General features: G+C 41.5%; 1 protein-coding gene across 2 annotated transcripts; it reads right to left on the bottom strand.

Annotated features, from left to right (window-relative positions):
* Positions 1-3093: 3093 nt before the first annotated feature.
* LOC110531070 lies at positions 3094-11464 on the bottom strand. Of its 2 annotated transcripts, none has more exons than XM_036987445.1 (8): positions 11141-11464; positions 10860-10971; positions 10357-10445; positions 10103-10143; positions 9739-9804; positions 4213-4296; positions 3897-3956; positions 3094-3520 (listed from the first exon to the last, which is right to left on the bottom strand). In XM_036987445.1, exons 1-8 carry the CDS (start codon positions 11382-11384, stop codon positions 3497-3499), a joined length of 720 nt encoding a protein of 239 aa, XP_036843340.1. In that variant the 5' UTR covers positions 11385-11464; the 3' UTR covers positions 3094-3496. The 2 variants fall into 2 exon arrangements, with proteins under 2 accessions (XP_036843340.1, XP_036843346.1); XM_036987451.1 differs by having other exon boundaries at positions 3094-3517.
* Between the last annotated feature and the right edge of the window lie 1401 nt (positions 11465-12865).

Below are 12865 nucleotides of genomic sequence, written 5' to 3'. Positions count from 1 at the left end.
TAAATGAATCAAAGTAAATGTTGATGGATACCAACTTAGGGAACTTAAACAGTAACCTAAGATAAATGTTGATGGATACCAACTTAGGGAACTTAAACAGTAACCTATGATAAATGTTGATGGATACCAACTTAGGGAACTTAAACAGTAACCTATGATAAATATTGATGGATACCAACTAAGGGAACTTAAACAGTAACCTATGATAAATGTTGATGGATACCAACTTAGGGAACTTAAACAGTAACCTATGATAAATGTTGATGGATACCAACTTAGGGAACTTAAACAGTAACCTATGATAAATGTTGATGGATACCAACTTAGGGAACTTAAACAGTAACCTATGATAAATGTTGATGGATACCAACTTAGGGAACTTAAACAGTAACCTATGATAAATGTTGATGTATACCAACTTAGGGAACTTAAACAGTAACCTATGATAAATGTTGATGGATACCAACTTAGGGAACTTAAACAGTAACCTATGATAAATGTTGATGGATACCAAGTTAGGGAACTTAAACAGTAACCTATGATAGATGTTGATGGATACCAACTTAGGGAACTTAAACAGTAACCTATGATAGATGTTGATGGATACCAACTTAGGGAACTTAAACAGTAACCTATCATAAATGTTGATGGATACCAACTTAGGGAACTTAAACAGTGACCTATGATAGATGTTGATGGATACCAACTTAGGGAACTTAAACAGTAACCTATGATAAACGCCCCACTGTTAGTAACCCCCCTCCCTCATACTTTGGTTTGGTTTGAACCCCGGGAACTCCTTTACATGTGTCCTTCAACTCTCCACTTGGGTTAAACATTTATTTTGGGCAGACAGAGACCAGGACATGTGAGTTTTCAATGGAGACCACAAACAGTTCTGATTTTGTACATAGGTTTATAACTTTTATGAAACAGCACAGTTGGAAAATATATGGTAAATATAAATCAACACTGAGATAGATGGGAGGGGTAGAGGGGAGGGGTTGAGGGGAGGGGTAGAGGGGAGGGGTTGAGGGGAGGGGTAGAGGGGAGGGGTAGATGGGAGGGGTAGAGGGTAGGGGTAGAGGGGAGGGGTAGAGGGGAGGGGTTGAGGGGAGGGGTTGAGGGGAGGGGTAGAGGGGAGGGGTAGAGGGTAGGGGTTGAGGGGAGGGGTAGAGGGGAGGGATAGAGGGGAGGGGTAGAGGGGAGGGGTAGAGGGGAGGGGTTGAGGGGAGGGATAGAGGGGAGGGGTTGAGGGGAGGGGTAGATGGGAGGGGTTGAGGGGAGGGGTAGAGGGTAGAGGGGAGGGGTTGAGGGGAGGGGTAGAGGGGGGGGTAGAGGGGAGGGATAGAGGGGAGGGGTTGAGGGGAGGGGTAGAGGGGAGGGGTAGAGGGTAGAGGGGAGGGGTTGAGGGGAGGGGTAGAGGGTAGAGGGGAGGGGTTGAGGGGAGGGGTAGAGGGGAGGGGTAGAGGGGAGGGATAGAGGGGAGGGGTTGAGGGGGGGGTAGAGGGGAGGGGTAGAGGGGAGGGGTAGAGGGGAGGGATAGAGGGGAGGGGTAGAGGGGAGCTGAAGGACTAAAAACAAACAAAATACAACTAATGTCAAATATACTGTGTCAGTAAAATGTATATAGTATGTAAAAGCTGGATATTGAAGCCTAAGTGTTGTTGTCCATTTGTGCAAATGGAATAGACAACAGGTGGAAATTATAGGCAATTAGCAAGACACCGCCAATAAAGGAGTGGTTCTGCATGGGTGATCACAGACCACTTCTCAGTTCCTATGTCTCCTGGCTGATGTTTTGGTCACTTTTGAATGCTGGCGGTGCTTTCACTCTAGTGGTAGCATGAGACGGAGTCTACAACCCACACAAGTGGCTCAGGTAGTACAGCTCATCCAGGATGGAACATTAATGCGAGCTGTGGCAAGAAGTTTTACTGTGTCGTCCAGCATAGTGTCCAGAGCATGGAGGCGCTACCAGGAGACAGGCCAGTACATCAGGAGACGTGGAGGAGGCCGTAAGAGGGCAACAACCCAGCAGCAGGACCGCTACCTCCGCCTTTGTGCAAGGAGGAGCAGGAGAAGCACTGCCAGAGCCCTGAAAAATGACCCCCAGCAGGCCACAAATGTGCATGTGTCTGCTCAAACGGTCAGAAACAGACTCCATGAGGGTGGTATGAGGACCCGACGTCCACAGGTGGGGGTTGTGCTTACAGCGCAACACCGTGCAGGACGTTTTTCATTTGCCAGAGAACACCAAGATTGGCAAATTCGCCACTGGCGCCCTGTGCTCTTCACAGAAGAAAGCAGGTTCACACTGAGCACATGTGACAGACGTGACAGTCTGGAGACGCCGTGGAGAACATTCTGCTGCCTGCAACATCCTCCAGCATGACCGTTTTGGCGGTGGGTCAGTCATGGTGTGGGGTGGCATTTCTTTGGGGGGCCGCACAGCCCTCCATGTGCTCGCCAGAGGTAGCCTGACTGCCATTAGGTACCGAGATGAGATCCTCAGACCCCTTGTGAGACCATATGCTGGTGCGGTTGGCCCTGGATTCCTCCTAATGCAAGACAATGCTAGACCTCATGTGGCTGGAGTGTGTCAGCAGTTCCTGCAAGAGGAAGGCATTGATGCTATGGACTGGCCCGCCCGTTCCCCAGACCTGAATCCAATTGAGCACATCTGGGACATCATGTCTCGCTCCATCCACCAACGTCACGTTGCGCCACAGACTGTCCAGGAGTTGGCGGATGCTTTAGTCCAGGTCTGGGAGGAGATCCCTCAGGAGACCATCCGCAACCTCATCAGGAGCATGCCCAGGCGTTGTAGGGAGGTCATACAGGCACGTGGAGGCCACACACACTACTGAGTCTCATTTTGACTTGTTTTAAGGACATGACATCAAAGTTGGATCAGCCCGTAGTGTGGTTTTCCACTTTAATCTTGACTCCAAATCCTGACCTCCATGGGTTGATAAATTTGATTTCCATTGATCATTTTTGTGTGATTTTGTTGTCAGCACATTCAACTATGTAGAGGGAAAAAGTATTTAATAAGAATATTTCATTCATTCAGATCTAGGATGTGTTATTTTAGTGTTCCCTTTATTTTTTTGAGCAGTGTATATAATACATTTTATTATTGCAGTACAGTAGTTATTATACATAGTAGCTGTCTATACTAAGATCTTAATACACGTTTGATCATGATTAGTTACAGGCATAGGACATTAAACTAGATCAATGAGATCATGATGTAAGAAATAAGAGACAAGGGGAAAGGTGGTGGAACATAACTAATAACAGAAATGTGATGATAATCAGAACAAACACAGCAGACTGTCTTCAGTAGTTTATTACACTAAAGGATAGAGGTGTCTTCCTGGGGTGGGTTAAGAGGTATGACAGAAGAATATTGGAGGCAGATAGATGTTGTGACACAGGAGAGGGGAGTGTTCTGTCCTTCCAGTAAAAGGAAGGTCTTCTCAGTCAGTCACTACTGTGCTGCTGCTGCCCTCTGCTGGAGAGAAAGTGAAACATTCAGTCACAATCTCCATTGTGACGTTTCAACTAGATACAGATCTCCTCCTATCCTAACCTTAACCTTTGGTGGGGAATTTTTTTTTATCTGACCCAAGATCATCATCTAGGTGCAACGTCACCCTAAACCCAGGTGCAGTCCACACTGTAATGTTATAGATACACACTGATAACAATAGTTTAGCTGATCACAATGTGATGACAACATTTTACATGCAGCAAAATAAAAAAACGAAGACAGATTTGTGTGGTTAAAGAGTGATGTTTAGTACACATAGTAATGTGGTGTTGTCTGTATCTTTGTTGAGAGATCAGCATCATCTGGTACAACAGACAGAGGAGACACCAACACTGACCTGTGTGGTCACCTGTAGAGCTAGTGAGCTGTAGACCACATTATCATCTGGTTCTGCTGACTACAGAGGAGGAACAGGTAGAGAGGTGAACAGGGATAGTTCTGTCATGATGGAGATACACTATAAAAACACACTTCTCTGTGAAATTAAAAGGGTAGACAGTTATAATTGTGATATGTAACATAAAGGTGATATATTAGGCCTACAGCTATAATGGTGATGTAACCATGACTATATTAACACTGAGGAAACAATCACCTACTGTTGTTTCTGATAACATAATACCAGCTGTGGAGAATCAGTAGAACAGCTTTACCTTGGTCTGTCCTTTTAGTTGGGTCTTGTGCTGGGGGATGACAGTGCTGTATGTGACATCATCATCAGCTTCAGGAAATGGATCCTGTTGGTAGAGAGACGCCCAAGTAACAAAAACGTGTTGTTATACTGTTATAGTGTACATTTACCTATTGCTTGTTCCAAGACAGAACATTAGACTGGAAATACAATTGTTTTCTAAAACAGATGCACATTTGCCAAGGCAGTGACGTTTTATGAGTAACAGCAATAATGTTGTCTACGAGTCGAGATGCTTGTAGCCATAAGTTGACCTTCTCTTCTGTCCTGAACTGATCAGGCATCACAGTGCTGTACATCACGTCATGGCGTCTCTCTGGGTTTGGCCTCTGAGAAATGGACAGCACAGAAGATAAACACATGGCTACATGCATTGGAAAAGACCCGGAACTTCAGATGCTCAGCTAGCTTCGCTCACCCTAGAGGAGGAGATCAACCATTTCCAGGCCCAGGGACATGGACTAGTCTGTGGCAACCTAAATGCCAGAAATATAACTGTTTGGCCATAATGACCATCGTTATGTTTGGAGGAAAAAGGGGGAGGCTTGCAAGCCGAAGAACACCATCCCAACCATGAAGCACGGGGGTGGCAGCATCATGTTGTGGGGGTGATTTGCTGCAGGAGGGACTGGTGCACTTCACACAATAGATGGCATCATGAGAAAGGAACATTGTGTGGATATATTGAAGCAACATCTCAAGATCAGTCAGGAAGTTAAAGCTTGGTCGTAAATGGGTCTTCCAAATGGACAATGACACCAAGCATACTTCCAAAGTTGTGGCAAAATGGCTTAAGGACAACAAAGTCAAGGTATTGGAGTGGCCATCAAAAAGCCCTGACCTCAATCCTATAGACAATTTGTGGGTAGATCTGAAAAAGCGTGTGCGAGCAAGTAGGCCTACAAACCTGACTCAGTTACACCAGCTCTGTCAGGAGGAACGGGCCAAAATTCACCCAACTTATTGTGGGAAGCTTGTGGAAGGCTACCCGAAACGCTTGACCTAAGTTAAACAATTTAAAGGCAATGCTACCAAATACTAATTGAGTGTATGTAAACTTCTGACCAACTGGGAATGTGATGAAAGACATAAAAGCTGAAATAAATCATTCTCTACTATTATCATGTCATTTCACTTTCTTAAAATAAATTGGTGTATAACCTAAATTGTGATATAACCTAAAACAGGGAATTCTTACTAGGATTAATTTGTCAGGAATTGTGAAAAACTGAGTTTAAATGTATTTGGCGAAGATGCACGTAAACCTCCGACTTCAACTGTACGTATCAGATGCTCAACATGCTCTGCTCACACCTACTGTGATGGTCCAGGAACCCAGACTTCATCAAAGAAATTGGAAATATAGACATTGTCATCCTACAAGAAACACGGTATAAAGGAGAGGGACCCACTGGTTGCCCTCTAAGCTACAGACAGCTGTTAGCCACATCCACCAAACTATCAGGTGTCAAACAGGGAAGAGACTCAGGGGGTATGCTAATTCCGTATAGAGCAGACCTAACCCACTCCATTCGTCAAAACAGGAACATTTAACATCTAGCAAGAAACTAATAATGAAATGATCTCAACAGAGAAGAATGTCCTCATGTGTGCTACCTATATCCCCCCAATAGAATCCCTGTGCTTTAACGATGACAGCTTCTCCATCCTAGAGGGGGAGATCAACAATTTCCAGTCTCAGGGATGTGTGCTAGTCTGTGGCGGCCTAAATGTCAGAACTCAACAAGAACCTGACACCCTCAGAACACAGGGGGACAAAAACCTACCTGGAGGTGACCATATTCCCTCCCCCATATGCCTCCCTGAGGCATCAAAGCCAAAGGAAAGGAATACATTTAAGAAATGGTATAGAAAGAAGGAACGTAGTGTGAAATCTAGCAAAAAACAATTAGTCAACAACAAATTCAATCCCTTCTAGAAAAGGTCCTGGACAAAATGTTTCACTGTAATGGTGAAGGTGTAAACTTGGCAGTAGAAAACCTAAACAGTATATTTGACCTTTCAGCATCCAAAATCAAATCAAAAATGTCAAGCAGACAACCTAAGAAAATTAACAACAATGACAAATGGTTTGATGAAGAATGCATAAACCTAAGAAAGAAATTGAGATACCAATCCAACCAAAAACATAGAGACCCAGAAAATCTGAGCCTACGCCTTCGCTACGGTGAATCACTAAAATAGTGCAGACATACACTGTGGAAAAATAAGGAACAGCATGTCAGAAATTAGCTCAATGTAATTAAAGAATCCTTAAAATCTAACCAATTCTGGAAACTCTGAAAAAACAACAACAAATCGGAGGTGTTTGGATAAACCACTTCTCCAATCTATTTGGCTCTGTAACAATGAACAAAAAGCAAAAAGATATACATGATCAAATACAAATCTTAGAATCCACTATTAAAGACTTCCAGAACCCACTCCAATTAAATTGAATGAACTAGAGGACAAAATACAAACCCTCCAACCCAAAAAGGCCTGTGTGGCTGATGGTATCCTAAATGAAATAATAAAATATACAGACCACAAATTCCAATTGGCTATACTTAAACTCTATAACATAATCCACAGCTCTGGCACATTCTCCAATATTTGGAAACAAGGACCAGTGGTGTAAAGTACTCAAGTAAAAATACGTTAAAGTACTACTTAAGAAGTCCTTTTTTTTATCTGTACTTTTCAACATATATATATCATTCAATTGGCGAGGGCACTGGAACAGTCTGCAGCACCCGGCCTCACCCTACTAGAACCTGAAGTCAAATGTCTACTGTTTCCTCTTGTTCTGGTTCTTCTGTCCCCAACCAAGGAGGGCCTACAGCAGCACCTAGATCTTTTGCACAGATTCTGTCAGACCTGGACCCTGACAGTAAATCTCAGTAAGACAAAAATAATGGTCTTCCAAAAAAGGTCCAGTTGCCAGGACCACAAATACAAATTCCATCAAGACACCGTTGCACTAGAGCACACAAAAAACTAGACATACCTTGGCCTAAACATCAACGCCACAGGTAACTTCCACAAAGCTGTGAATGATCTGAGAGACAAGGTAAGAAGATAAGGAACATCAAATGTGACATACCAATTAGGATTTGGCTAAATATACTTGAAACAGTTATAGAACCCATTGCCCTTTATGGTTGTGAGGTCTGGGGTCCGCTCACCAACAAGAATTCACAAAATGGGACAACACCAAATAGAGACTCTGCATGCAGAATTCTGCAAAAATATCCCCAGTGTGCAATGTAAAACACCAAATAATGCATGCAGAGCAGAATTAGGCCGATACCCGCTAATGATCAAAATAAAGTAAAGAGACGTTAATTCTACAACCACACAAAAGGAAGTGAATCCCACACCTTCCATAACAAAGCCATCACCTACAAATAAATGATCTTCAAGAAGAGTCCCCTCAGCAAACTGGTCCTGGGGCTCTGTTCACAAACACATACATACCCCACAGAGCCCCAGGACAGCAACACAATTAGACCCAACCAATTCTTGCGAAAGCAAAACAATTATTACTGTCACGCCCTGACCTTATATATCTCTGTTTTCTATAAATAATGGTTAGGTCAGGGTGTGACTAGGGTGGGTCCTCTAGTGTTGTATGTCTAGGGTTGTTGTATGTCTAGGGTTGTTGTAAGTCTATGGGTTTTTGTATTTCTATGTTGGCCTGATATGGATCCCAATCAGAGACAGCTGTTTATCGTTGTCTCTGATTATGGATCATATTTAGGCAGCCCTGTTACCCACTTTCTGGTGTGGGATCTTAACTGTGTGTAGTTGCCTGTCAGAATGATGTTGTATAGCGTCACGGTTCAGTTGTTATTTTGTTAGATTGTTTGGTGTTCAGTCTTTTAATAAAGAGAATGTACGTACGCATACTATGCTTCATACGATGATTGTGACAATTACTTGACACATTTTTAAGAATTTACAAAATACTGAGCAAACTAGAATGCTATTTGGCCCTAAACAGAGAGTACACAGTGGCAGAATACCTAGTGGTTAAAATACCACAGTGTGTAATCACAGCAGCAAGATTTGTGAACTGTTGCCACAAGAAAAACCTTTACAACATATATTTGTGTATTTATTTTCCCTATTGTACTTTAACTATTTGCACATCATTACAACACTATAGGTGGCAGGGTAGCCTAGTGGCTAGAGTGTTGGACTAGTAACTGAAAGGTTGCAAGTTCAAATCCCCAGCTGACAATATATAAATTTGTCGTGCTGCTCCTGAACAGGCATTTAACCCACTGTTCCTATTCCCTCGTTGAAAATAAGAAGTTGTTCTTAACTGTAAAAAATGTATAGATGTAATATGACATTAGAAATGTTTTTTGGAACTTTAGTGAGTGTGATGTTTACTGTAAATGTTGTTTTGTTATTTAACTTTGTTTACTATCTATTTCCCTTGCTTTGGCAATGTAAACATATGTTTCCCACGCCTACCTCCCAAATTGTTTTTAATTTAATTGAGTTAAGAGAGAGAGAGTGTTAGTGTTTTTATGAATAATGACTAAACAATATCTACGTTTAAATAGAACTATAACTAATTAAACTCTACCCTGTTTTATTATATCTGATTAATAATGTTAATTCACAAGGAAGGGATTGTGCAGCATGAAACAGGGGGTAATTAAACATAATAAATACCATTCCAGCTGGGTTAGGGAGGAATGGATTGTGGGTTTTTAAGTAAGTAAAGAGGGTCGTTAACCTATGGTTGAACCAACTCAACTTAGCTCTGGGATGTTTAGATAAGGCAGCGAGTGTCTCCCTAGGTTTTCCATTATCTGGAACTGTCTGCTGAATAGTGATAGACGAAGGTGAGATTTCAGAAGTTAATCTTGATATGGTTTGTGTCTGGAGTGAGTGAGCTAGGGGGTTGGAATAAACCTTTGAACCTGTTTTGCCTTGGTCGATAGGAGGAAGGATATTTTATAACCTATGACGTCAAATTTTGTATATAAACTGTTGTTCGTGGTTCCATGGCAGCGAGCTCCGAGAATAAATACTATTATCTAATTTTGATAAGACTGGTCTCTATCGATTTTATGCAAATAGGAATCTTACAAATTCTAATAAAATAGACTGAGTGAATTTAATTAATGAACACATATAGGAATTATGAAATTCCGATGACAGAGAGAGAGAAACACCAGCTCAAACTGCAGAAATCGAGGACAGAGAGATAGAGAGAGAGAGATAGAGAACACCAACTCACACTGCAGAAATCGAGGACAGAGAGATCGAGAGAGAGAGATAGAGAACACCAACTCACACTGCAGAAATTGAGGAGAGAGAGAAGGAGAGAGAGAGAGAGAGAAGGAGAGAAGGAGAGAGAGAGAGAGAGAGAGAGAGAGAGAGAGAACCCCGGCTCACTGCAGAGATGGAGTTATTGGTTCTATTCCAAGATCTCCACAGAAAAATACAAGTTTTATTCAGTTTGTACCTGCTGTGCTATTTTTCTGGTGTGGGTCACTGTGCTGTATGTAATGTCCTGCTCAGAGTCAGCAGACTGCAAAGAAATAAATAGCAAAGAGGAACAGGACTTGTCTATTTACCACCTAAACCACAGTTTGTTTCAGATGTATGTTTAGTGAACTGACAATTTCCTGTTATCTGTCTTTTTAACAGTCTTTTTAACATCTTGAGAGCTATAAGAGCTTGGGTTCAGTTAGAATATGGGACCTTTTATGTCAACTCATTGATAATCAACTGAACAGGTAACGCTGGAGTCAAATGGTAGATGATCCCAGATCAACAACAGATTTGCAGATGTTTGAAAATAATAACATTAAAGAAGTGTATCCTACCACTGAGTTGTTAGTTGTCTGGTCCTTGGCCTTATTGTCCTCTGGAATAAAGAGAGGGAGATGTCAACTACTTCTGAGTTTGTTATAGTACAATAATATCTCTGAATGGATTTCTTAAAGACAATTCCTCCAAATGTTTTCTGTCATTCAAGATAAATCACAGGTGAGAAATATACTGTTGGTCACAATATCAATACATTTAGAATTTTCTAAACTATTCTCCTGTTTTATATTCACATAAAATGACTACTTACTATGCCTTCTCCACATCTTCCATGTTACTAGGATACCAGCTGTCACCACCACCAACATGCCCAGAGAGATGAGTAGGACTTTCACGGACCTGATGACAACTTGAATTAATAATACAATTAAAATAGATGATTATAAATGTATCATTTGTGAAAAGGTAACAACTTGTATGATAAGTGGAACAATTATTTATCTATTCACATGTGTGAAAGTTGACCATGCAAATGAAGAGATGATATGATTATTATTGAGATTATGACTATTTATTAAGTTTGCAACTTGTTCTTGCACATGAGTGAGTATAACACAATAATGCTGCTACTTTTCACAAGGCAACCACAGAGATGTTCTACCCAGGAGGAAGTGATAACAGTCTCTATATGCATTTAGGGAGGGTGTTTGGTTAGCATTAACTGTTGTAGTGTATGATGGAATTGTAATGTTTCTCAGAGTTCATATTATCTAACAACATGTGGGATAAAACATCTGAAGGAGTGATAATAACCTCTGGTGGACTTCCTCCATGTTCCCCTCAGCTCCTTGACTTGTGTTGTCAGTCTGAACAGGCTCAGCAGTTGGAGAGGCAGAGGGTTGTTGAGGGGTTGGATCTTGGGTTGCTGTGAGGTAAAACAACAATATCATCAATGAAGTTAATGGTAAACCAGATAGTCAGGTTGTATAGCAACATCACATTCATAGTTCATATTACACTTAGTTCCAGATGATACCAGTGGATAAAACAAAGTGAATCATATTGATCATAAAGTATGTGATTCATCTACTAACTTGAGGTCATCTTAGAGGTTCTCTGTGTTGCAGTTTGTTGACTGACAGTGATGTGAATAGGCATCTCTATTTCTCCAACTCTACACCAATACCAGTCAGTGTTCTCCATCTTCAGTCCACTCATAGTCACTGTTAAGACTGTTCTGTTGTTGGCATCACTAGTCCGCGTTAATGTCACTGATGTTCCATGTAAAGTCCCAGAATACCCACTCACACAATCACCACCCATCCTGCACCACTTCATATCTCCAGAATTACTATAGTAGCAACGGACAGTGACACTCTCTCCTTCTACTCCAGTCACTTCCTCTTGTTCCACATAGAGTTCTGGAGTACCTGAACACAGGTAAAAAACAAGAATTCAGAGGAGAAAAAGTGCTTTTACAACAGCCTCCTTACAAATTCCTTCAAGCTGCATTCTGTGATTGGTACATCCATTTTTGGTCTTTTAAATTCATAATAATTATATATAGTCATTGATTCTTGAAGAATGTAACTATCCTCACAAGCTTAGTTCTGTTACTCCATCATGACACAAAATATAATCTTGTTTTAACTACATTTACAGTATAGCTCTGTCTAGGAATTATTCATTCTACTTTACTAGATACAAGCAGTGAAGGGATCTTACCTGGAGTGACAGACAGGTAGAACCATTGTATCATGATATCTGGTCCTCTATTGATCTCCACAACACACCTGTAAGTATTAGAGTCCCATGACGCCAGGTCAGTCATGGTCACGGTGAAGATTCTCTTGTTGATGTCATCAGAGATTGAGGTCTTACCACTGCTCTTAGGATGGTCAGTACGTACTACATACGAACATACATCCCAACCTAATCCTTTACACCAGTATTTCACGTGGTTTATGTAATACTGATCATAGCGACATGGGAAGGTGATGGAGCCTCCTGTCTGCACAGAAACATACCCCACTGTGGACACATCAACACAAAACACATTTAAATTAGAGTTAACATTTAATAGAATCTTAACAGAGGGAAAATGTAAATACCACATCACTCCAAAAACTTTTAAACTGCTTGTTCATGATTCTGATTGATTATACAGTTTTTAAAGTGAATTGACTCAGGGGACTTCACCCTTAATAAATAGAAATGTTACCTTTACCCGCTGAGATTCTGTAGACGAGGAGGAGAAGGAGGAGCAGGAGGAGGGAGAGATGAAGAGCCATGAGAGTTAGAGTCTGCCTGTTACGTTAAATTGGCCTGAGCACAAATGTGTGTCAAGGACCAAGGCACCAGTGAGAACTATTACTTCCTAGTGTTCACACACCTCACTTTAACTCTTACTGCTTCTGTTTGTGTGTACATGCTCCCCTCAGTGGAAGATAGGAACCATTGCAGTATATAGACTACTTTAAGGCCAAGACCTCTACAGACTAACTTTAAACCGGTCTCATGGTTCAGGATTCCCACAACCCAGTCTGATGTGATTTTACGTTCAACAGAACACTCTCTGTTTCTCACCACCATACAGGAAATGTACAGCAAAAGTGTGAAAGTTATAGTAGCTCAGAATGCTGCAAGTTTCAGTTACAATCCTTCCATGACGTCATGTTAAATACTGAGCTATACGTTCTGTTATTGACTCCAATACTCCAAACTACTTCAGATACATCATAAATCATAATTAATTTCTCACTCAAACTCACAGAGCACAGAGCTCCCATCATGTTGTGACAAATGATCTTGAGAACAGT

Source organism: Oncorhynchus mykiss, chromosome 1, assembly GCF_013265735.2.
Source record: "Oncorhynchus mykiss isolate Arlee chromosome 1, USDA_OmykA_1.1, whole genome shotgun sequence".
Taxonomy (NCBI): Eukaryota; Metazoa; Chordata; class Actinopteri; order Salmoniformes; family Salmonidae; genus Oncorhynchus; species Oncorhynchus mykiss.
Note: the sequence above shows the minus strand (reverse complement) of the source record. Positions and strands in the feature narration are given on the sequence as shown.